Source organism: Dendrobates tinctorius, unplaced genomic scaffold (genome assembly GCF_039654945.1).
Source record: "Dendrobates tinctorius isolate UK_male_01 unplaced genomic scaffold, ASM3965494v1 ptg000029l, whole genome shotgun sequence".
Classification (NCBI taxonomy): domain Eukaryota; kingdom Metazoa; phylum Chordata; class Amphibia; order Anura; family Dendrobatidae; genus Dendrobates; species Dendrobates tinctorius.
Window position 1 is genome coordinate 35,247,750 of NW_027361697.1, and position 27,361 is coordinate 35,275,110.

Genomic DNA, 27,361 nt, shown 5'->3' on the forward strand with positions numbered 1-27,361 from the left:
GCTGGCCAATTGGACCTGAGCATGCTCAGACTTAGAAAACCGGATCCGGTAGCCGGATCCGTCTTTTTCCGGATCCGGCGCATTCTGGCGCCCATAGACTTGCATTGTAGCGAAAGCCGGAAGCGCTGGATCCAGTGTGAATGTGGGACAAACCATATAAGAGGGGCAGCTCATGCCTCATTATTTTAGGTGGAGGCGTGCTGACTGGCAGATTAATGAGCTGTTACAGCCATGAGATCTGTAGATTTGGAAATGTGACTGGAGCTGAGCGCATCCTTTCTGGACTGCCAGTTGCCACATTCTGGTAAACTATGTAGTGGGCTATGGCACAAGGATGCAGAATCAATACACCTGAGAAAGGGAGGACAGAAATAATAGGTGGGCCGGCTGCTCTGCTGATGGAGATCCGAAAGAATGATCCAGGTTACAAAGTAGACTTGATGCAACATTATTATTAATACGTTTTGAAATCTGAAGACTTCATCAGGATATAACAACATACAAAGGACATAGCTTCACAGTACCATATTTAAATAGGAAGTACATTCAAATAAAAGGAGCCAAAAAGGAACACATGGAGCATCAGTGACTCATCAATTTGTCAATATTAATAAAGTTCATTGAAGAGGAAATTTGTTGCTGATAAACTCTTCATATATTTACCGTACGTACTCGTGTATAAGCCGAGTTTTTCAGCACTTTTTTTGTGCTGAAAACACCCCCCTCGGCTAATGTGCGAGTCATTGTCCCAGAAAGACGGCGGGGTGGGGGAACAGTGGGTCACAGAGGCAGGAGCCTGCGACTCGCTGCTAAAGAGAAATCAATATTCACTGCACTGGAAGTGAATATTCATTTCTCGGCGCAGTTACTTGAGAAATTTTTTCCAGACGGCGAAATCAAAATTTTAGCCGGATCCGGCAAAAACCGGAAGAAACAGAAGTACATGCGGCGCGATCCGACACTAATATAATTCAATGAGAGAAAACCAAATTCGGCAAAATCCGGAAGAAACGGAAGTACATGCGGCGCGATCCGGCGCTAATACAATTCAATGAGAGAAAACTAGATCCAGTTTTTCTAAAAATAGCCGGATCCTGCCTGTCGGAAAAAACCTGATGTGTGAAAGTAACCTTAGAACCACTATCAAAGGAGACATGGTTCATTGAATTAATGTCAGCAAGCTTAATCATGTGCTAGTAGAAAAATTTGTAGCATTGCATAGATCTTATCATAGTAAAACAACAAGCATTCATATTGCATTATTTATATATATATTTTTTAACATGATACAGACTCTGCAAAACGTAAGGTGCTGGCACCAGCGTCGGACTGGCCCACCGGAGAACCGGAGGATTCTCCGGTGGGCCCTGGCATCTGGTGGGCCCTGGCACCTGCTGGCATACAGGGCCAGCAGTTGCCTAGGGCCCCCGCTGCTCCAGGGGCCCCCAGCCAGTGGTGTGTCGCACACCATGCAGCTGCTATGGGGGCCCCTGCCAGCGGAGCAGCAGCGGGTGTCAGGAGGCAGGAGCCCCTGTCCCCGCTACTAAAGAGAAATGAATATTCACTGCGAAGCAGTGAATATCATTTCAGGTCTCCACACCCCCAGAGGCCCCGCCCCCAGCCCAGTAAGCCGCTCTGCATCAGGGCCGGCGCTGCCCTCAGTCCTCTCTGCTCCTGACTCACAGCCAGTGCGCGATGACATCACTACATCGCGCACCCGCTGTGTGTCTGGCAGAGGGGGCAGCTCCTGACACTGAAGCCGGGATCAGCGTGGGAGCGAGGAGGAGAGGTGAGTATTGTGTTTTGTTTTGTTTTTTATATCTCTCTCACTCTCTCTGTCTGTCTCTATCTATCTATCTATCTATCTATCTATCTATCTATCTATCTATCTATCTATCTATCTATCTATATCTCTATATATATCTCTCTCTAGCTCTCTTATATCTATCTTTCTATCTCTATCTATTATCTATATCTATCTATCTCTATATCTATCTCTATCTATTATCTATATCTATCTATTTCTATATCTATCTCTATCTATCGCTCTATCTTTATATCTATCTTTCTATCTCTACATCTATCTCTATATCTATCTATCTCTATATCTTTCTATATACACTCACTGGCCACTTTATTAGGTACACCATGCTAGTAAGGGGTTGGACCCCCTTTTGCCTTCAGAACTGCCTCAATTCTTCGTGGCAGAGATTCAACAAGGTGCTGGAAGCATTCCTCAGAGATTTTGGACCATATTGACATGATGGCATCACACAGTTGGCGCAGATTTGTCGGCTGCACATCCCTGATGCGAATCTCCCGTTCCACCACATCCCAAAGATGCTCTATTGGATTGAGATCTGGTGACTGAGGAGGCCATTTGAGTACAGTGAACTCATTGTCATGTTCAAGAAACCAATCTGAGATGATTCGAGCTTTATGACATGGCGCATTATCCTGCTGAAAGTAGCCATCAGATGTTGGGTACATTGTGGTCATAAAGGGATGGACATGGTCAGCAACAATACTCAGGTAGGCTGTGGCGTTGCAACGATGCTCAATTGGTACCAAGGGGCCCAAAGAGTGCCCAGAAAAAATTCCCCACACCATGACACCACCACCACCAGCCTGAACCGTTGATACAAGGCAGGATGGATCCATGCTTTCATGTTGTTTACGCCAAATTCTGACCCTACCATCCGAATGTCGCAGCAGAAATCGAGACTCATCAGACCAGGCAACGTTTTTCCAATCTTCTACTGTCCAATTTCGATGAGCTTGTGCAAATTGTAGCCTCAGTTTCCTGTTCTTAGCTGAGAGGAGTGGTACCCAGTGTGGTCTTCTGCTGCTGTAGCCCATCTGCCTCAAAGTTCGACGCACTGTGCGTTCAGAGATGCTCTTCTGACTACCTTGGTTGTAACGGGTGGCAATTTGAGTCACTGTTGCCTTTCTATCAGCTCGAACCAGTCTGCCCATTCTCCTCTGACCTCTGGCATCAACAAGGCATTTCCGGCCACAGAACTGCCGCTCACTGGATTTTTTTTCTTTTTCGGACCATTCTCTGTAAACCCTAGAGATGGTTGTGCGTGAAAATCCCAGTAGATCAGCAGTTTCTGAAATTCTCAGACCAGCCCTTCTGGCACCAACAATCATGCCACGTTCAAAGGCACTCAAATCACCTTTCTTCCCCATACTGATGCTCGGTTTGAACTGCAGGAGATTGTCTTGACCATGTCTACATGCCTAAATGCACTGAGTTGCCGCCATGTGATTGGCTGATTAGAAATTAAGTCTTAACACACAGTTGGACAGGTGTACCTAATAAAGTGGCCAGTGAGTGTATATCTCTCTATATCTATCTATTATGTCTATCTATCTATCTCTATATCTATTTACTCTATCTCTATATCTATTATCTCTATATTTATTATCTATCTAGCTACCATCTATATCTATCTATCTTTATCTATATATATCTCTATCTAATATCTATATATATCTATCTCTATACCTATCTATCTATTTATCTATCCGTTATCTATCTCTATATCTTTTCTCTGTATCTATCTATCTCTATATCTATATCTCTCGCTATCTATCGCTCTATCTATATCTATCTCTATATCTATCTTTATATCTATATCTATATATCTATCTCTATCTATCTCTATATCTATTTCTCTCTATATCTATCTCTATATCTCTCTCTATAGCTATCTATCTATATATCTCTATCTATCTCTATATCTATCTCTCTGTATATCTATCTTTCTATCTCTATATCTATATATCTATCTTTCTCTAGCTATTTATCTCTATATCTTTTCTCTGTATCTATCTCTCTCTATATCTATCTATCTATCTATCTCTATATATATCTATTATCGCTATATCTATTTCTCTCTATATCTCTCTATATCTATCTATCTCTATCTCTCTGTATATCTATCTATCTTTCTATCTCTATATCTATCTCTATATCTATCTATCTTTATCTATCTATTTATCTCTATCTATTATCTATATCTATCTCTCTATCGCGCTATCTCTATATCTATCTTTCTATCTCTACATCTATCTCTATATCTATCTTTCTATCTATCTCTATATCTATATCTATCTATCATGTCTATCTATCTAGCTATCTCTATTATCTATATCTACCTATCTCTATATCTTTCTATCTTACTCTATCTCTATATCTATCTGTTATCTCTATATTTATTATCTATCTTTATCTATCTATCTCTATCTATTATCTATATCTATCTCTCTCTCTATCTACCGCTCTCTCTCTCTATCTTTATATCTATATCTATCTATCTATCTATCTCTATATCTATCTATTATCTCTATATCTATCTACCTATCTCTATATTTATCTCTATATCTGTTTCTCTCTATATCTATCTCTATATCTCTCTCTATAGCTATCTATATATTATCTCTATATCTATCTCTATATCTATCTGTTATCTCTATATCTATCTGTTATCTCTATATCCATATCTATCTCTATATCTATCTATCTCTATCTATATATCTCTATATCTATCTTTCTATCTAACACCATATCTCTATATCTATCTCTATATCTCATTATCTATCTATCTATCTCTATCTCTCTCTCTTTATCTATCTATCTATTGATCTATCCATCTATCTCTATATCTATCTATTATATCTATCTATTATATATATCTATCTATCCATCTATCTATCTATCTATCTATCTATCTATCTATCTATCTATCTCTATATCTCTCTCTATATCTTTCTATCTTTCTAACTCTATATCAATCTATCTCTATACATATCTCTATATCTAGCTATTATCTCTATATCTATCTCTATATCTATCTTTCTATATCTATCTGTCTCTATATCTATCTCTCTATCTCTATATCTATTATCTCTAGATCTATCTATCTATCTCTATATATATCTCTATATCTATTTTTATTTATAGCCATCTATCTATATATATTTATCTATATATCTATCTATATATGTCTATATTATTATTATTATTATTATTATATCTGTATATCTCTATCTATTATCTATCTCTATCTATATATCTATCTATCTCTATATCTTTCTATCTATAGCTATCTATCTCTATATCTATCTATCCATTATCTATTTTCTATCTATCTCTATATCTATCTACCTATCGATCTATCTATATTTCTTTCTATATCTATCTTTATATCTATCTCTATCTATCTCTATCTATCTCTATGAATCTTTCTATCTATATCTATCCATTATCTACTTTCTATCCATTATCTACTATCTATCTCTATATCTATCTATTTCTACATCTATCTTTCTATCTATATCTATCTAACTCTATATCTATATATCTATATAGCATTATACCCTATGAGGGGGTGCATTATTCCCTATGAGGGGGGCAGTATTATACCCTATGAGGGGGCAGCATTATACCCTATGAGGAGGCAGCATTATACCCTATGAGGAGGCAGCATTATACCCTATGAGGAGGCAGCATTATACCCTATGAGGAGGGCAGCATTATTCCCTATGAGGGGGGCAGTATTAAACCCTATGAGGGGGGCAGTATTATACCCTATGAGGGGGCAGCATTATACCCTATGAGGGGGTGCATTATACCCTATGAGGGGGGCAGTATTATACCCTATGAGGGGGGCAGTATTATACCCTATGAGGGGGCAGCATTATACCCTATGAGGGGGTGCATTATACCCTATGAGGGGGGCAGTATTATACCCTATGAGGGGGGCAGTATTATACCCTATGAGGGGGCAGCATTATACCCTATGAGGGGGGCAGTATTATACCCTATGAGGGGGGCAGTATTATACCCTATGAGGGGGGCAGTATTATACCCTATGAGGGGGTGCATTATTCCCTATGAGGGGGGCAGTATTATACCCTATGAGGGGGGCAGTATTATATTCTATGAGATGGCTGCATTATACTATGTGAGGGGGCTGCTTTATATTCTATGAGGGGGTTACCCCAACTCCTGCTACATAATTAAGACATGTACAACCTTATACCCGGATATTAGCGTGTTTTACCGCATAATTGGTGGTCTGGTATTTAACTCTATGCAGCTACATAGTGGGCCCCAAGAATGATTTTCTCTGGTGGGCCCAAGGTGTTCCAGTCCGACGCTGGCTGGCACTGTGCAGCAATATGATTTCAACACCTGTAAAGTGGGACCTGTGTATAGTGGTCCATACGCCCTCGGCTTGCCACCATGCGATACTTCCCTAATTTACTCTACACCCCTAGAACCACTAACTTCACCGTGAGGGACCATGCCACAATTTGTATCTCATATAATCTTTGAGGGACACAGAGGCACAGTACATCCATGTACCTTAGTGCCATGGATTTCTTATGAGTTTGAAGTCTTGTGCTTGAGCAGGTGAAACAATTTATAACAGAAGAGCTACTATACAAATATCATTGACTGTAAGCAACTATATATATCCTGTAAACTGGGAATAAGAAATCATTGAGGCATTCCTGATGTAGAGCACAACAATAGGCCGTGTCCAAAGAGGACGAGAATGGAGCTCAGTCCAGAACTTCAGACAGGGGCATAATATTAGTCCCCAATATTCTTGACCTTTGTTGATCCTAGCCCCCTACCATAGATTGGCAGCTTTCTGCCTATGAACAGTATAGACACAATGTTGCCAGTTTTGGACAGTTCTCATTATTGAAATATTTAGTAGATAAAGCATTGATATTATCAGACCTAAAGCAGTGAGTAAAAAACAGAACAATGGAATCAGAGTCCCTGCTCTGGGATTGAGAAGTGTAAACCTGGTGACAGATTACCATTATACAATTTGAAATAATGTTTTGATGGAAAATATAGTCTAAGGCCCATCACTACAGTAATTCTGTGAATTTGCCGTGTTTGCTCTGAGTAATGCTCACTGATATTGTCATTGCATGTACAGTATGTGTATACAGTATGTACGGTATGTTAGGAATATTATCTATGGTATGAATACTATTTTCAGTTTACCTACTTATTTTGTCCTTTTTTTAAGGTATTGAAAAATTTAGAGGTCAAGTACTGCATTGCCGAGAATACAAGATTCCTAATGAGTTTGATGGGAAACAAGTTTTGGTAATTGGAATGGGTAACACTGGAGTTGATATCTCAACAGAGTTATGCACAAAAACCTCGCAGGTATATTTCACTCTGCTATAATAAACTAATTTAGAGTTATAGATTTTTTTTTTAACAATAATTGCTTCTTGTTTGAGGACTTTTCTATCATCGAATCTCTGGTGTGAATCTGGGACAAACCATATAAGAGGGGCAGCTCATGCCTCATTATTTTAGTTGGAGGCACACTGCCTGGCAGATTAATGAGCTGTTACGGCCATGAGATCTGTAGATTTGGAAATGTGACTGGAGCTGAGTGCATCCATTCTGGACTGCCAGTTGCCACATTCTGGTAAACTATGAAGTGGACTATGGCACAAAGATGCAGAATCAATACACCTGAGAAAGGGAGGATAGAAATAATAGGTGGGCCGACTGCTCTGCTGATGGAGATACAAAAGAAGGATCCAGGATGCAACATTATTATCAATACGTTTTGAAGTCTGAAGACCTCATCAGGATATAACAACATACAGTACAAAGCACATAGCTTCACAGTACCAGACTTAAATAGGAAGTACAATCAAATAAAAGGAGCCAAAAAGGAACACATGGAGCATCAGTGACTCATCAATTTGTCAATATTAATAAAGCTCATTGCAGAGGAAATCTGTTGCTGATAAACTCTTCATATATTTACCATATATACTCGTGTATAAGTGTATAAGCTGAGTTTTTCAGCACTTTTTTTGTGCTGAAAGCACCCCCCTCGGCTAATGAGCGAGTCATTGTCCCAAAAAGACTACGGGGTCGGGGAGCAGCAGAACAGCCGGTCACAGAGGCAGGAGCCTACGGCTCACTGCTAAAGAGAAATCAATATTCACTGCACTGGCAGTGAATATTCATTTCTCTTATAACGTGTAAAGTTACAGCCGCAGCCGCCAGCTTCCAGCAGCTGTAAAAAAAAAATCCTACTTAAATTCCCTGTGTGCCCTCGCTGCATCTTTTACCATGCCAACGGCTCTTCCGGCCGAGCAATCACATGTCCACCGCTCATAAGGTAATGAATATTCACCCCTCTCCACTCCCATAGGCGTGGAGTGAATATTCATTACTAGAGTTGAGCGACTTTTGTTTTTTTAGGGTCGAGTTTCGTTTCATGAAAATCGACTTTTCCAAAAGTCGGGTCGAGCAAAATCGGCCGACTATAGGGAAAAGTCGGGGGTCCGACCGAAACACGAAACCCAATGTAAGTCAATGGGGAATTAAAGTCGGCAGTGAGAGGAGGACAGGAAACACACCTACAGTGCCCATTTGAATGCCAAAAGCAACAATTCTTATTACTTAAGCTTGTCAACCTTAATTTACTTCATAATACTAGTTACGTATTGAGAAATGGGGGTTATTTGGCTACAGTTGTGGGGGGGTAGGGCTGGCTCCAGGTTTTCGTGGGCCCAGGGCCAAAGAGCGCCCCTTTAACACATACCACAACTCATGATGCTCCGATACGGCAGAGAAATAGCAGTATAGTACAATGAAAAATACTTCACTTCTTACATCTCATGACTGATATCCATTTTAAATTCTCCAATACCTCCAAAAACGGACAGTATATAACTCCATACAGTATTATGGCCAGCGCTTAGTGCGCTATACAGAGTAATGAGGCCCATATATTTCTCCATACGGAATCATTTTTCCCATATAATGTTTCAAACCGTATATGATGAGCTCCACATAATGCTACAGTATATGTTGGTCCCAATGGATGAAGCTCCACTGTGTTATGGGCCCAAATAATGCTCCATATATAATGGGCCCCATTTCTACTGCTCTAGTGTATAATGGGCCCTGTAAATGCTGCTCCAGTGTCTGATGTCCACCTTTAGAATGCTCCAGTGTATGGTGGGCCCCATATATCATTCACCAGAGTATAGTGCTCCCCAAAAATTGCTGTCCCAACCTTGAAAACAATTACATAAGTCTCCTTGCTAGGGAATCCCAGCACTACTCTGAACTCCTTGTCGTCCCCATCTTCCATCTCACTGCACTTGGCTGTTTAGGCCCTCCCACCAGCAGAGACACTTTTGCGTACTATGCGGTGCCCTGTGCCAGTGCCATCGCCCATGAGTATGCCACCCCCACCTGTTCAAGGAACCTGCACTTTCATCTGCACCTTCCTCTTTGTCACCGTGTAAGGTGGTATAGTATGTGGGAAGGGGAACCTGAGTTTCCTTTGGGTCAGATTCTGGCAGTGTAGAGTGCGAGGGGAATGTAGTGGTCTGGGTCAATGTACCAGCAGCATCATCCAGCAGTGGCTGGGCCTCAGTGCACTTGTGGCATCCCCAAGAGTACGGTCGCCACTGTGGCATTACCTTCCTCCTAGGGAGTGTGTTGTCAAGCTTGGGAGCAACAAAGGATCTCTCTAGCAGTGAAACCAACACCCAACACATTTCCCACTCCAGGCTAGCAGGGAGACCTCTGAACCTGACTGCTGAGGAGCTGCTCTCTGTGGTCGGGAGGAGGTAAGTTAGGGCACTCTGTGCAGGGAAGGGGAAGTGTGTGGACCTGAGAAGGGGAGCTGGAGGATGAGCAGAGTTAAGGCTCACTCCTAGCTGGAGCGCATGGTCCCGATTCCGGTCTCCGAATTTGTAGGGACACTGACGTTCCTGCAGCAGAAACCGGGGGAAGTAGCAGCTATAAATGCTCTGTACCCAACAGGCTCGGAGGACCCAGCATCGATGTGTGGGAGCCAGAAGGCAAAGGCTACAGCTCTCTGCCATACAAGTAAAGTCTGAGGAACATCTGTTAGACAGGAGGCGCTTCAGTGAACCACGGTTCTGTGAGTGCTTCCCCCACAAGCGCTAGAAAGGAGATGTTCAGGAAGGTACATGTTGGCGGAGTGTTGGAAGGGAGCTTTCCATTTTGGTCCCGGAGGTTGGCTGAGGTCCTGACCCGGAGGACACAGCACGGAGGCAGGCATCTGTGTAACCTGCAGACTGTGAGTAAAGCTTTGGAACTGCACGCTCTGGTGTCCTACAGTTATTCCAGCACCGCTACATCTGGGTACCAGCACCTACACCGCCTGTGCCTTTCCCCCCATCACTACATCTACACTTCCCTGGGACTCCAGCTCCACCTGTGGGGAGCTTCACCATCTTTGCTGCACAACACCATCAGTCCCAGAGGATCTGCATGCAGCGTCGTCCTAACATCTATGTTGCCGAACACCACAGGTGGCGTCAAACTATCTATATAAACTCTTTACCATTATACCACGTCATTTACATGGGCGCCCAGGGCCACCGTCCGGGTCACCGCTGCTGTGACACATCCCACTGACACCGGCCCAGTACCGAGTACCCCACAGCCCTGGGAGGGCGACCCATATGCCGACTGCTGATCGGGCGGCGTTATTCCCACGAACCTCCAAACAGCGTCCATGAAGGCTAAGTTTTGGGTTTCCGGGGGCAGTATGATTGCAAAGCTGAACCTTAAAGGAATGTCCAAAAGGGCACCACCAGGAGTGGAGCCTGTGGCTTAAGTGGACTCCACCCGGGAAACCACAACCATGCCACCTAAAGAAAAGATGCACACGTTGAAAGCTTTGTCGATTCTGTGTGTGGTGTGGTATGTGTGTTTGTAGTTGTGCTAGCGATTTCTCAGCTTTATTCCGTTAACAACCGTGACTCCGGCATGCCCCCGCAGTACGCGTCAAGCTTACTAGAGGGATAAGCGAGGCTCTGGCACGTGAGATCGAGCAATAACAGGTCTAGCATTCCTGTACATGTCCAGGACTGCATGCACGCTACACTGAAAGGACCAGCTTTTTTCGCTTACAGGTGCAGATAACCTGCTGAACTCCGTTAGTGATGGGGATCTGGGAGTCAGATTATTCCCCGCGAACGAACGATGATTTCCCAGTAAGTTCAGGTCAACTGCAATTCCGGAGTTAGGCCTAACCGTCATTCCTGAAAAAATTACGTGTCCAAACCACAGGTGCTGTAGCTTGCTTAACAGCTCGGCAGCCGTTCTCAGGCCCAGTATGGATTCAACAACATTGTAGAAAGTTGATAAAGGGTACAGTTTCACCGTATAACACGTATATATGTAGCCTAGTTTACACATTAAAAATATATGTCTAAAGATCAGGAGGCAGACTCAGATGTTCTCAGGCCCAGTATGGATTTGACCAGATTGTACAAAGTTGAGAAAGGGTACTTTATCACTGGATAGCAGGTATATATAGCATAGTTTAAACATGTAAAATCTCCGTGTTCTCAGTATGGATTACACAGCAATCTAAAAAGTGGAAAAAAGGAAATGCATTTGAGGCGTACACAACTATATACTTTTGGTGATATTTTTAAATCTTCATATATATTTCTGTCTCAGTAATACAGTCCAGCCTCTCCGCAATAGGAAATTAGATGCATACAATTACTGACATAAAGGCTAGTGATTGCAGAAATCTAGGAATTATTATTCACGGGAAAATCTTCCGTCACAATTCTCATAGGCGATGCTGACCCTTAATTAATTTGTGTGTTGAGACCGTGAAAACATTTTTTTGTGAATAAAGTCTTGCTGTATCGCACTTCCGTTGATTCCATCACTGTTACTCATCTCAATCAAATTTTTATCACAGGGAGCGATGTAAACATGGTGCTCACTGGCTATCATGATCTGTCACGTAACTTTGGAGTGCAAAAGACAGAAGCCACAGGCCGTAGGCGATTCTATTTGATTGGCATGAGAGGGCACATTTTAAAATGTGCGCCGGAATGTCACACGTTTGTGAGTAGGAAAACTGTGAAAGCTGATGATAAACCACCACTTCATGTCATTGTGAGTCGACGTCCATAAGAAATGGAAGCCATTGATCATCTGGAGCTAGAGCCCGGCCAGCAGGACAGGGCATAGCTACATCTTAACCATCATCTTTCGGTTCAATCAATTTGTAGTGGCACTCCCAGTGAAGGATTTGACAGCCCAGACTACACAGCGGAGGAGCAGGGAGAGGTAAACATTGCAAATGCTGGGGCCCTGCCCAAGCAAGGGGGGCACACTCGTGGGCGTCGGTACTGGCACTGGGCCCCTCATAGTACAGCGATGTGTCTGACGGCGGATGTGCACCACCACCATCAGAGACACTTGATTGCACTATGAGGGACCCTGTGCCAGTGCCCGCACCCAAGAGTCGGCCTACCCACCTGTCCAGGGCAATGGCACTCGCACGGTTTCGTGCGCTAGGTGGTGACCCCGGCCATGGGGGGTGGGCAGCCCAGTTAGGGCGGTTTACAAAGTGGCATATGTTCATGTGGGACATTCAGCTGCTGCAAAAGGCGAAATAGGTCAAGTTCGTGGAATAGGAGGAGGACCAAAGCAAGCCATTTTTCTGGCAACCTATGTGTCATCAAGGGAAGGTGGGACAAAATCCTTGTAAACCCATGCATAGTTCATTTTAATGAAGGTTAGATCATCCACATTTTGGGTTGACAGACGGCTCCTTTTTTCTGTCAGGATTGATCCAGCTGCACTGAAGACTCTTTCCGATAGCACACTTGCAGCTGGGCAAGCGAGCTCCTGTAAGGCATATTGTGCCAATTCAGGCCAGGTGTCCAGTTTAGCGGCCCAATAGTCAAAGGGGAATGACCTGTGTGGGAGAACATCGATATGGGAGGAAAAGTAGTTTGTAACCATAGTTGACAACTGCTGTCTCCTGTCACTTTCCATCGATGCAGTATTACCAGTTGTGTGAGCGGTACTTGAAAAATCAGTCCACAACATTGTCATGAAACCCCTGTCTCCAACGCCACTTCTGCTGTGTGCACCACGAACACCTCTGCCAAGCAGCCCCTGGCCCGTACGGATTGTGTGAGAACCATCACCGCTGCTGTGTGCTGGGAATGCCTCAACCAACCGGTTTACCAGAGTTGCTTGTTTATTAGCCAATATTAGGTCAAGGTTCTCGTGTGGCATAATATTTTGTAATTTGCCTTTATAGCGTGGATCCAGGATGCTGGCCAACCAGTAGTCATCATTGTTCATCATTTTGGCAATGCGGGGGTCCCTTTTTAGGATCTGCAAGGCATAATCTGACATGTGGGCAAATGTTCCCAGTGTCAATGATGCACTGCGAGTGCTGGTTGGAGGAGCACTTTCTGGCAAATCCACATCCCTCCAGTCACGCACAAACCCTGTACCAGACCTTGCCACGCCAACATTTTCACTTGCCCCACGAGATGCATCCTCCTCCCCTAAGTAATCATCCCCATCATCATCCTCCTCCTCCTCTTCTTCCCCCACCTCGTCCAGGAGAGGTCCCTGAGCAGACAATGGCTGAATGTCTTCAAGGATTCCCTCCTCCTCTTCCTCCTCGTCAACATTGGCTGCAGACGCCTGCTCCTTAAGGTGCGTCAAAGTTTGCATGAGCAGACTCATAAGTGGGATGCTCATGCTTAGGATGGCGTCGTCTGCGCTTACCAGCCCTGTGCATTCCTCAAAACACTGAAGGACTTTACAGAGGTCTTTCAGCTTCGACCACTGCACACCTGTCAACTCCATGTCTGCTCTCAAAGTGCCTGGCCGTGTATCCTCCCACAAATGCATTATGGCCTGCCTCTGTTTGCACAGCCGCTCAACCATGTGCAGGGTGGAGTTCCACCTTGTTGCAATGTCGATAATGAGGCGGTGGTTGGGAAGGTGGAGCAATCGCTGCAGCTTCTGCATATGAATGGAGTGTACAGGCGACCGGCGGATGTGCGCGCACAGTCTTCGCACCTTCTGGAGCAGGGCTGTTAACTCCGGATAATTGTTGAGGAAGCACTGCACCACCAGGTTCAAGGTGTGAGCCAAGCAAGGTATGTGGCTGAGTTTTGAAAGGGCTATGGCTGCCACAAAATTACAGCCGTTATCACTAACTACCTTGCCTGCCTCAAAATGTATACCGCCCAGCCATGACTCAGTTTCTCGCTGAAAGTACTCGGCCAGCACCTCCGCGGTGTGTCTGTCGCCCAAACACATCATCTGCCACACAGCCTGCTGACGCTTTCCACTAGCTGCTCGATAGGGGGACACCTCGTGTGCAACATTGGCAGCTGCAGATGGAGTGCTCGTACGACTGCGCTCTGTGGAGGAGCTTTCGCTTCTGGAGGAGGAGGAGGAGGAGGGTCGAACGCCTACAGCCAACTGTTTCCTATACCGTGGGCTAGGCAGCACTGTCCCACCACCGCTGTCCCCTGTGGACCCTGCATCCACCACATTAACCCAGTGCGCAGTGATGGACATGTAACGGCCCTGGCCATGCCGTCTGGACCATGCATCTGTTGTGAGGTGCACCTTTCCACTCACTGACTGCTTGAGTGCATGGACAATGCGGTCTTTCACATGATGGTGGAGGGCTGGGATGGCTTTGCGAGAGAAGAAGTGGCGACTGGGTAGGTCATAGCGTGGTACTGCATAGGCCATGAGTTCGCGGAAAGCTGCGCTTTCCACCAACCGATAGGGCATCATCTCTAACGAGATTAGTTTGGCAATGTGGGCATTCAAACCCAGTGTACGCGGATGAGAGACTGAGTACTTTCTTGACCTACTCATAGTCTCTGGGAGGGTGAGCTGGACTTGAGAGCTGCATATGGTGGAACTAGCGGTGGACAGGGTGGACTGAGAGAGGGTTGATGATGTTGATGGAGTTGGTGTTCTTTCTGATGGCCTAGATTCAGTCTTTCGTTGATATAACAGTGGGATTCCCTGACTGCTTTGGCCTTGCAACGACACCTCAACATTTGCTGCTGTGCTAACCGGTGGGCTTACAGTGGGGGAAACAATGTAGCGTTGCTGACTACCTTCTTTGTGATCAGTTGCACATGTGGTACTTGAGGTTTGGTGTTGTGTTCATGCTTGCAAGTGCATGCTGGTTAAATGTCTAAGCATGCAACTGGTATTCAAATTTTTCAGATTTTTCCCTCGGCTAAAGGTCTTTGCGCACTTCTTACAGATAACCTTGGCCTGATCATGAGGATTTTGTTCAAAAAAGTGCCACACTGCACTCTTCCTACTTTGGAAGACATTTTGCGGCCTAGCACGCTGTGCTATTTTGACAGTCTGGACAAGCTGTCCAGCAACTCTTTTGATTTTTGGAACCTGTCTTTGGAGTTCTCCGGGCCTGCCAGATAACAGCTGTTGTGATGTCGATGTCTGCTGTGGATGCTCCTCCTCCTCATCTGAGCTATTGGAAGCAGCACCCTCTTCCCCCAATGGATGCCAATCTGAGTCAACAACTGGGTCATCCATCACCTCCTCTTCAATGTCATATGCACCATCCTCTGTGTCACCGTGTATGGTGGTATAGTATGCGGGAAGGGGCACCTGAGTCTCATCAGGGTCAGAATCAGGCTCATTACACTGTGAGGACAATGTAGTGCTCTGAGTGAATGTACCAGCAGAATCATCTATCAGTGGCTGTGCATCAGTGCACTCCGTGTCAGATTCATCTTGGCCTGGGTAATTCACCATTTCACTTGATAACCCAGGCATGGTATGTGAAAACAGCTCCATGGAGTAATCAGTTGTATGGCCTGCGTCATCCTTCAATCTTGGTTGGGTTGAAGGACACAAGGAAAGGTGTGGTTCATGAACATGAGCCTCCAATGATGACTCAGTGCTTTTTATTTTTTACAACTTCAGAAGAGGAGGCGATAGAGCTGGAGGATGAGTCAGCAATGTAAGCCAAAACTTTTTCCTGAAGCTTTGGCTTTAAAAGCGGTTTGCCAACTCCTAGAAAACTAAGCCTTCGAGGCCTTGTGTAGCCAGACGATGACGCAGGCTCAACACCTCCTGCATTCGGTCCTATTTTGCTTTTGCCACTACCATCAGATCCACCACCAACACCATCATTACCAGCTGGCAACCCCCGCCCAATTCCACGGCCTCTTCCACCAGCCTTCCTCATTTTTGGTAAAAATGTACACAAAATCCCACAAACTATATAGTAATGTAAAGCAAGGTACAAGGTGAATATAGGACAGGGGAGATGTAGAATTTCTGAACACACTTGTGGACACTGTTGGATTGTGTGATGCCCAGTGAATATCACACCGCTATGTCACAGGCTCAATGTCGTAGGTGTGGAAAATGTCACTATAGGACAGGGGAGATGTAGAATTTCTGAACACACTTGTGGACACTGTTGGATGGTGTGAGGCCCAGTGAATATCACACCGCTATGTCACAGTCTCAATGTCGCAGGTGTGAAAAATGTCACTATAGGACAGGGGAGATGTAGAATTTCTGAACACACTTGTGGACACTGTTGGATTGTGTGAGGTCCAGTGAATATCACACCGCTATGTCACAGGCTCAATGTCTCAGGTGTGAAAAATGTCACTATAGGACAGGGGAGATGTAGAATTTCTGAACACACTTGTGGACACTATTGGATGGTGTGAGGCCCAGTGAATATCACACCGCTATGTCACAGTCTCAATGTCGCAGGTGTGAAAAATGTCACTATAGGACAGGGGAGATGTAGAATTTCTGAACACACTTGTGGACACTGTTGGATTGTGTGAGGCCCAGTGAATATCACACCGCTATGTCAATGTCACTGGCTCAATGTCGTATATGTGGAAAATGTCACTATAGGAAAGGGGAGATGTAGAATTTCTGAACACACTTGTGGACACTGTTGGATTGTGTGAGGCCCAGTGAATATCACACCGCTATGTCACAGGCTCAATGTCTCAGGTGTGAAAAATGTCACTATAGGACTGGGGAGATGTAGAATTTCTGAACACGCTTGTGGACACTGTTGGATTGTGTGAGGCCCAGTGAATATCACACCGCTATGTCACAGTCTCAATGTCGCAGGTGTGAAAAATGTCACTATAGGACAGGGGAGATGTAGAATTTCTGAACACACTTGTGGACACTGTTGGATTGTGTGAGGCCTAGTGAATATCACACCGCTATGTCACAGGCTCAATGTCGCAGGTGTGAAAAATGTCACTATAGGACAGGGGAGATGTAGAATTTCTGAACACACTTGTGGACACTGTTGGATTGTGTGAGGCCCAGTGAATATCACACCACTATGTCACAGGCTCAATGTCGCAGGTGTGAAAAATGTCACTATAGGACAGGGGAGATGTAGAATTTCTGAACACACTTGTGGACACTGTTGGATTGTGTGAGGCCCAGTGAATATCACACCGCAAGAACGGAACATGTCCTTGACTTATTCTTACAGAGTCACACACAGATAGCTTCACTGTAGCCGTGATAACAGCCGTTACACGGTACTGAGAGAGGAGCGTGCACGTACACCGCTGTCCGGTGTCCGTAAAATTGTCAAGCTCCGTGTTTTTTAAGTATACGGACTGACACACACTGTCTCTATAGTTTTGAATGTGATCAAACAGCAAATATAATTAACTGTTTGAAAAACAGACAAAACTAGAAGGTGGAGGTCTGTAAGAACGAAACATGTCCTCAACTTATTCTTACAGAGTCACACACAGATAGCTTCACTGTGGCTGTGATAACAGCCGTTACACGGTACTGTGTGAGGAGCGTACACCGCTGTATGGTGTGAAAAAATGCATGCTCAGTACCTCACCAGGACAAGAAAAAAAAAATTGGATTGCTTTTAAAAAAGCAGTTTGCAGAGCGGTGAGAAAACCAACCAACACAGCTGATCTAGCAAAATATAGCCTCCACTTGCACTGCACACACAGTGACTGGTGTGTTGTACAGGCAAAATCGCTAGCAGCAGAAGCAGTTTTTGGTGTCTTCTTCCCTGCCTAACGCTCTCCCTACAGAATCAGCAGCAGCAGCTCTCCCTATTCTGAGATCAGCATGAGTAACATGGCGGTCGGCGTGCACGCCCTTTTATACCCCCTGTGACCCCCCCAAAGCAAGCCAATCACTTTCATGCCATTCTCAAAGATGGTGGTGACCCCTGCCTATGTCATCACGTTGCCCACAGTGTCCGTGGATCCTGATTGGCTGAAAAAGGGCGGAAAACAAACTTTTGAAACGTGACTTTGGCGCTAAAGTCGCCGAGCTCTAGGCCGACCTCACCCTAGGGTCGGGTTTCGTTTCATGAAACCCGACTTTACCAAAAGTCGGTGACTTTTGAAATTTTTCGACCCGTTTCGCTCAACTCTATTCATTACCTTAATGAGCAGAGATCGCTCGGCCAGAAGAGCTGCTGGCACCAGAACGAGATGCAGCGATGGCACGCAGGGAAAGTAACTAGGATGTTTTTTTCATTTTTTTTATAGAAGCCATTCATACAAGGACAGTTATGGGGAGCCATGTATACAAGGACAGGTATGGGGAGCCATGCATACAATGATAGGGGATAAGGAGCCATGCATACAAAGACAGAAATAGGAGCCATGCTTACAGGGACGGGGAGCTATGCATACAAGGACAGGGATGGAGAGTCATGCATACAAGGATAAGGATGGTGAGCCATGCATACCAGGATAGGGATGAGGGGACAATGCATACCCGATTTATACTCGAGTCAATAAGTTTTCCCAGTTTTTCATGGCAAAATTAGGTGCCGCGGCTCATACTCGGGTCGGCTTATACTCGACCATATACGGTAAATTATATCTGTTCTTTCTCATTCACCTATGAAACAACACATGCCCTCATATGGCTTACCACGTTCCTACCTACTATCACAGTCACACTCCCTCTGAGACCACACAGCTCCTTACTTTTATTTTTGAATCAATGTAAATACTTTTATGCTCAAAAATGACAAAAGTATTCTAGGAGTGATACCTTTATCACAAAAAATATGTTTTTAAGCTTTCAGAGCACAGAGGCTCCATCTTCGGGTGGGTTTACAAATTAGAACAAAAATAAAGATAGAACAAGGGTGTCTAGAGGCTCACTGTAAATAACCCTTATAAAAATGAACTTTTATTGAACAAATGCTAAAAAACGACCCCGCAAGAGTGAAGAAAGTACAAAAGTGCTAAACACTGACAGAGATAATATCAGGAAGGTGGTCTGATCCTAAGAACTAGGTCCTAGAGACACCTTCCTGTCTGCGACGGTCGGCACCTCATACATATATACCGAGAATTGGCGCACCCATTCACACATCGACCGTCCCCATAGTTACCCCAGAGGCTCTAAATAAGGATCATATAACAATCGACGCCTCAACTGTGGAATGGATGTTCACAGAGGAATATACAACAAAGATTCCTCAATCTGAATATACTGAGGAAAAATCTCAATTGATGAATCAAAAAAGTGCAGGATAAAAAGTAAGGATAAGCGATGCATCATAGCCTAGACCAGAAAACCGAATGCAATGTCCTGGAGACAGTGCAAGGATCAGTGCAACACATACACAATGGACCGGTGTAAGGAAGGAGTGCTCTGTCCCTGATGCTGGAGCTTGCTGCACACCTTCCTATTTGCAGAGGTTCACACCCTAAGTTGACGAGAGATGGTGCCCCCACTCGTATGTCGGCTGTCCATAGACTCCCCTGAGTTCTGAGTAGACCTACAGTTAGACACAAAGATAGAAAAGGTGAAATAAATCAAAATGTCTATGGATATAAATCTGAGTGTACATATGCAAAGTAGTATCAAGAGAGGTTCGAGGTGGGATTCCTTCTATGAACCAATGATAGATGGTACAAAATAAGGTATCTAATGGGTAAGTGTGTTTATATAAATAGTGATGGTCTGTAAAATACTCAAGTAATAGAGGAAAAAAGAAATCAGAGGTGCTCCCTCTAGTGGAATGAATCCTTAACCAGATATCATATGTGAACCCCTCCTTCAGATGATGTCCAGAATGGTGAAGACACTTTGTATTTGTCAAATTAAATTTATTTAAAAAACATGAGAATTGAAGATTTTTTCATGCATGTGTGACACCTGAGGAAGGCTTTTTTAGAGCAGAACCGCGTTGTGATTTTAATATCTATTTAAAGTTTTTATGCTTTTTTTAATTATCGCAAGCATGAAAAAATCTTCAATGCTCATGTTTTTTAAATAAATTTAATTTGACAAATACAAAGTGCCTTCACCATTCTGGACATCGCCCTAAGGAGTGGTTCATATCTGACATCTGTTTGAGTATTTATTCCATCAGAGGGGAGCGCCTCCAATTTCTTTTTTTCCACATATCCATTGGAGTTTGTGAATGCAACAGGACCAGCACAATGCCACGATTCGGAAGGGCGGCATACCACAAGGTTGGATTCCCATTTGTGATCAAATTGCTGCATAGTGTTGTGCCTATCCAGCACAACCACCACAGGTGAGCATCTACTATATAATTGTCTAATACTGTCTGTCTGTAATGGGAATCCCACCTCGCTGATTTGTTGCGGCAGTTGGGCCGCGACCAATCAGCGACAGTTGCTTAGTTGTCGTGGCAACACGGCTGCATTGCTTATTATACAGGCACATTACAGTTGTTTAACGCATCACTGCTGCATCGCTCATTACACAGGCACAGTACTGTACATATTCTGGAGTACAATACATTAGGTAATTAGGTAACAGTAGAACAGTGACTGCAGCTCTGGGTGTAACTTGCGTACAATACACTAGGTGACAGCAGAAAAGTGAATGCAGCTCTGGGTGTAACTGGAGTACAATACATTAGGTAAGATCTGAACAGTGACTGCATCTCTGGCTGTAACAGGAGTATAATACACTAGGTAAGAGCAGAACGGTGACTGCAGCTCTGGGTGTAACTGGACTACAATACATTAGGTAAAAGCAGAACAGTGACTGCAGCTCTGTGAGTAACTGGAGTACAATACATTAGATAACAGTAGAACAGTGACTGCAGATCTGGGTGTAACTGGAGTGCACTACATTAGGTAACAGCAGAACAGTGACTGCAGCTCTGGGTGTAAGAGGAGTACATTAGATAACAGCAGAACAGTGACTGTAGATCTGGGTGTAACTGGAGTACAATACATTAGGTAACAGCAGAACAGTGACTGCAGCTCTTGGTGTAACTGGACTACAATACATTAGTTAAAAGCAGAACAGTGACTGCAGCTCTGGGATTAACTGGAGTACAATACATTAGATAACAGCAGAACAGTGACTGCAGCTCTGGGTGTAACTTGAGTGCAATACATTTGGTAAGATCTGAACAGTGACTGCAGCTCTGGCTGTAACAGGACTATAATACATTAGATAAGAGCAGAACGGTGACTCCAGCTCTGGGTGTAACTGGACTACAATACATTAGGTAAAAGCAGAACAGTGACAGAAGGGCCGGAGATGACATCACTCTCGCGAGAGCGCGACATCATCAGCGGCGTTTCGCGCTAAGCATTACTGGGACCGGAAGATGCCGGGAGCGTGGTGAGAGGAGGGACAGAGTCCAGGGTCATCGGAAGGTGAATATATAACTATTTTTTATTTTAACAGAGACTCTAGAATACCCGAAGCGATAGAATCGGGCCACCATGTAGTATATACATATATATGTATCACGATTGCTTCCTATTTGTCATTTATTGCGCTTAGGTAGCTCTCTCTGGTTTTCTCTCCCCTCTTCTTAGTCTCAAGTAATAGAGGAAAGTCCCATGCATTCATCAGTATATACATAGACTATCATTAAGGTATGATGAGAGAATATGGCACTACGTTGGACAGACACTGTACAAAAGATATCAAAGTTATCTGTAAACCTATGTTGTACAGTCATTATACACATAGATGCTAGATGTCATAAAGAATATCCATTGTACCAAGAGAAAATGAATAGATATATGAGAATTCACATTAAAAATGCAGTGTGAGTAAAACTGATAAGTGGGATAACCGGTCCTCACTAAGGAGACCTAATGATACAGAGTAAAAATAAAATGAGAAGAGGTTATAACCAGGTTACTCATCTTTAGATGGTACTGCTTCTAATGGGATATAGAATCACAATCTCAACACGTTTTGCCCATTAATACGGGTTCATCAGGAGATCAAGAAATGGATAGGCATAGTGACGGATCTCTTTTTTCTAGGCCGTTTCTTCTTCTTTCACTTCATGTTGTGATGTACCTTTCTTTTTTTTCAAACTTTTTTATTTTCCATCTCTAATGAGCTTTACAGGTACTGACAAATTGATGAGTCACTGACACTCCATGTGTTCCTTTTTGATGCTTTTATTTGCAGGATGTGCCTCCTGCAAATTACCTTTGATAGATTTGTGCTATAAGGAGCACAGTTGGGTGGAAAAGACTGGCATTGCACTGTTACCCATAGCTCATATTTTAGCTGACACTACTATATTTAACCATTTTATATTTTCACAGGTATATCTTAGTTCCAGACAAGGAGTGTGGGTTTTCCCACGGGTTGACAAAGGAGGATTTCCTTTTGATTTGCGATTCCTACGACGTTACCGGAACTGGATAAAAGATATGTTGCCAGCACCTGTGTCTCGATGGATGCTAAAGAAATATTTGAATGACCACTTTAACCATGAATTGTACAACATACAACCTGAAGGGTAAATGAAAGGATATGATGGTATAAAAGGAGTATATCCCCTTCTGTGCACAATGAATTTGGATTGTTCATATTCATCCTTAAATTACTTTTTTGTGTTTATCCAAATAGGTCCAAAATTCTAATTAATTAACTTATTTTATATTTTTATAGTTGAATACTAGTTTTCCAAATGTATAGATCCAAATCCCCTAGACATATTTCTGAAACACCGTATAATATGTACCTGTGGGCAATGACCTTACTACATAATGTATTTACATTGCACTCAGCAACAGCACAGTATGCAAAAATTCCTAAGCTTTTCCGGCTCGTATGCAAGGTGGATATTTACTGTCAGTTTTAGCTTGTCGAGCTAAGGCTGGTTTCACATTTGCGGACGGAGTAGCTGCGGAGGGCTGCAGACTTCCTCCGTGAAGCTCCGCCCATTGCTGCACCTCCTCTGGTCAGCTCCGCCTACGGCCGCATACTTCTGCATGCGGCCTGCATACCCTATCTTTAACATTGGGTATGCAGGTCAGGTGGAAGTATGCAGATGCCTCCGCATGCGTCGTTTTGACGATGTGGCGACCCACATCGTACGCAGCATGTTGGAATTTGTCTAGTTCACCGCAACGTCAAAACGACGCATGTGGAGGCATCCACATACTTACATAGTAACATAGTTTTGAAGGCTGAAGGAAGACCTTATGTCCATCTAGTTCAGCCTATTTTTAGTGCAGCTGTTCTGCATTGTTGATCCTGGGGAAGGCAAAAAACCCACAGAGTTGAAGCCAATTTTCTTCATAGGGAAAAATATTCCTTCCCCTAAGCTGGGTCAACCATCTACCTATAATATTCTGTTATTTGTAACCTTCTATACTGTTACTCACAAGAAAAGCATCCATTCCTTTCTTAAATTCATTCAGTGAGTTGGCCATCACCACTTCCTGAGCGGAACTGGGTGAGTGGAGCTGGGGAGTAAAGATGGTGTAACACCATGGCTCGTCTAATTCATGATGAGCTGTGGCGTTCCTTACTCCAGAAATATTACTTTAGTCAAAGACTGGTGTAAGATTTTTGGCATAGTGCACAGAGGCACCTGCCACTCATAAGACGCTCCTGATTCATTAAGAGGCAAGCACGAATTAGGAGTAACTGACTCATCCACGCCCTTCTCATCAAGGCCGGTGAGAAAATCACTTGCCTTGATGAATCAGGACCTATGTCTAGTTAAAACACACTCAAAATGAGCAGCAAAATGAGCAGCCCACATACACATTAGATAGCTGTCAAATGAACAATTGTTTGGCCAACAGCTATCTCTCCCAACTCCCCCATACACAAAAATGCTTGGCTTGGCCATGTGTGCACCTGTGTCCCCTGGCAGTGGTGTATCTCAAATTAAGCAGGTTGGATCTTTCTCTCCCTGAGATCATCTGTGGGAGGAGTGACGGGAGGCCCCTTTGCACATTAGATTGTTGGCCGACATCATCAGTTTTGGCCGACTTTAGACTAATATGTACAAGGGGGCACTACTCTGATATAGAAATCCCATAAATCATACTGTTTTATCAACTATTTAACATGCTGCGATTTTCTTTACAGTTTTATCTCATGTTCCTATATTTAAACTTACTCAAATTTATATTATTATTTTAATTACAGAATTGCATGGAAAGAGCCTTTGGTGAATGAAGAACTTCCAAGCCGTATTTTGTCTGGTTCAATCATGGTCAAGCCACATGTGACAAAGTTCACAGAGACATCTGTCCATTTTGCAGATGGATCTGTTGTGGACAATCTTGACGTGGTTTTGCTCGCCACAGGTTATGACTACAGTTTCCCTTTTCTGGATGAAGCTATTGTTAAAAAAGATGAAAACAATGGATCTTTTTATAAAAAGATAATCCCTCTTGGAATTGAAAAGCCTACAATAGCATTCATTTCATTTGTTCTTGCCATTGGGCCAACTATGGTATTGGCTGAACTTCAATCTCGATGGGCCACTAGACTTTTTAAGGGTACGTAATTTTTAAAACAGCTTACAAAGAAATACTGTAATGAACAGAGATAGTTATCCTTCCCATAAATTAGTATCAATTATCACGATATTATTATTTGATTTTGAAGGACTACACAAACTTCCATGCAATGAGGGAATAAAAAATGAGATGCTAAAAGATGAATGGCTTAGGAAGAAATGGTAAGTTCAAAGATAGCATTATATATATTTCTTTATTTCTAGATGTGGGTCATTGCGAATCTTTAAGATTTTTATTATATCTTATCAAGGGAAGATGAGTTTTTATCACCTTCCAGTTCCCTAAATTTTCGCAATCCGACATCATGTGTATTATCAGCAGAACCACTGAACTATGTGATATGCTGAAACTATGTTGACTGCGGTAGTTGGGAAGTCACCGTTGCAACCAAAACACCGATCTCAGCTGTAGCGGAGAGCTGGCACTGGACTACAAGTTTTTGTTTCACAAGTAAGCAATTGTTTGGGTGCAAGCTTTTGAAAAGTTGAAAACCCCTTTAACAACCATTCTGTTCCAATCAGTATTCTTCAGTCTGTGTAAAAAGGCCAGTAAAAATGCCAAATAACTTGTATACGGAACTTTAAATACTATTGTGGGAATAACCATTTAGTAAATTTTTCTCAAATGTTGGACTTATATTGATGTGATAACTTTAAAATAATAAATACTTATTTGATTTTTATTATTTTTTTATACAATAAGGTATGCAACAGCTGACGATAACTTTCGTCGTACAGATTATATCTGGTACTTGGATGATCTAGCCACAGATATTGGAGTGAAGCCAAACATTTGGAAGTTATTTCTAACAGACCCAGTTTTGGCTTGGAAGGTTGTTTTTGGACCCTGCAATTCTTATCAATTCCGTCTGATTGGTCCAGGAAAATGGTCTGGAGCCCGACAAGCGATTCTTACCCAATGGGATCGAATTAAAAAACCCCTAAGAACAAGGGTGATAAAGCAGAATCCGGAATCTCATTGGATAACATTTCTGCCTTGGATCGTTTGCCTTTTCTTTTTGATTTTAGCATTTTTCCTAAGAGCATGAAATGTGGAAAAACTGCTAAATATTAATTATGTCCTTGTCTCACTCAAAGAAGCATACCAGAAGATATATTTTTTTAATTACCTCCTCATTCAGCCTTAGGAAGTATATGTACAGTGTATACAATAAAATACTTACCTATTTCTGTCTTCTCCTGTTTCCATCACTGCTCGAGTCTTCTCATGTACTATGTGATTGCAGTTTTGTCTAGCTGGCTCATACAGCGTTTTCTGAGTGGACTGGAAGACAATTTCTCAATCTTCAATTAATATATAAGATTCACATCAAGGTTCTCAAAGACTTAGGGCTTGTGCACACGACCGTAAAAACTAAACAAGCACCATCCGTATTTTTGATGGCTAGCATTCGTCCCCATGCTATTCAATGAGACCGAGTGTTGAGAGGAAAAATATTGCAGCATGCACGATTTTCCTCCTTTTATGAGATCACACTCAGCCATCCAAGTCTATGGGTCTATTACCGTACTCTGACGTCATCTCATTGTGGTCCGATTTTTTTTCTGCAGGCATGGATGACTGAGTGCAACCTATAATTGGAGAAAAATTGTGTATGCAGCAATTTTTTTAACGGACAGAATGAATGGAGAAGATAAAGGGTTCTATTTTCTCCAAATCTGAGAAAATTGGACCTCACTGTGATCAAACTGATAAAACTCTGTACAGAGCCTGGTCAGACTGTGATTAGCCTAATCAGACCGATTTTCTCAGATGATAGTAAAATGGTGAGAAAGCAACTAACAGTTTGATATGTGATCCCGCTAGTCAAAGCTGTATTCACATTGCGTAGAACTGGACCGGTATGGCACTAGGAGAAGGAAGCAGCGATCAGTAAGTATTTCAATGTCTGTACTGTGCATCACCTATGGCTGAAATTGGAAACAATAAAAAGAATGCTAGAGTGATACTTTATGCAGATCAATAACATGAGCTTTTTTCTCTTTCACTGTGTAATCTGTATGACAGTATGTAATCTATCAATTTGTAATTGCATTTCGGTTTGTGAGATTTTAAAATGGATCAATATATAATCATATATGCTGTGCTCTGTTCACTATTGTGTTACTTCTATTTTGCCCAGTTTCAATTAAATTATGGAGATCAGAATCAAGAAAAATAAAAATAAACAAAATGGAAAATGGCTCGAGTTTTTCTGCAAAAGTTATTCAATTCCTTTATACCGTATTTTTTTTATTTTGACTGCCTCTTATTGCTTTCTTTAATTTGATAGATTATTAACAATAATCCATACTTTCTGATTGTATATGACCTATTTTACTACACAATTCATTCTTCATTATAAAGCAGTGTAAATACTTTCATGGAGACTCCTTTGAGTGCTAATTCCACTACCTGCACAGGGTGATGGACTGCTCATATTAAAAAGCTTTCAATTAGACATCAGAAAATCTTTTCAAATTCGAATTCTCAAGAATTGTCAAATATTCCTCCACAATTCAATTCATTTGGATACAAATCACAACTTCTGCAAAAGCCTCCAGTTGCCAAGAAAAGACATACAGGTTCTTCTCACAAAATTAGAATATCATCAAAAAGTTAATTTACTTCAATTCTTCAATACAAAAAGTCATTGCAAACAGTGTGATCTATTTCTTGTGTCTATTTCTGTTAATGTTGA

The 27,361-nt window shown here is 42.9% G+C and overlaps 1 protein-coding gene across 3 annotated transcripts in view; it reads left to right on the plus strand.

Moving 5' to 3' along the window:
* Positions 1-26,863, plus strand: part of LOC141085922 (dimethylaniline monooxygenase [N-oxide-forming] 2-like) — a 114,458-nt gene extending 87,595 nt beyond the window's left edge. For all 3 annotated transcript variants that reach the window (XM_073571558.1, XM_073571556.1, XM_073571557.1), the window contains 5 exons: positions 7,062-7,204; positions 22,441-22,637; positions 24,284-24,639; positions 24,749-24,821; positions 25,363-26,863. In XM_073571558.1, coding sequence (XP_073427659.1) covers positions 7,062-7,204; positions 22,441-22,637; positions 24,284-24,639; positions 24,749-24,821; positions 25,363-25,708 — 1,115 coding nt within the window. In that variant the 3' untranslated portion in view covers positions 25,709-26,863. The remainder of the gene's footprint in view (positions 1-7,061; positions 7,205-22,440; positions 22,638-24,283; positions 24,640-24,748; positions 24,822-25,362) is intronic.
* Positions 26,864-27,361: the final 498 nt, after the last annotated feature.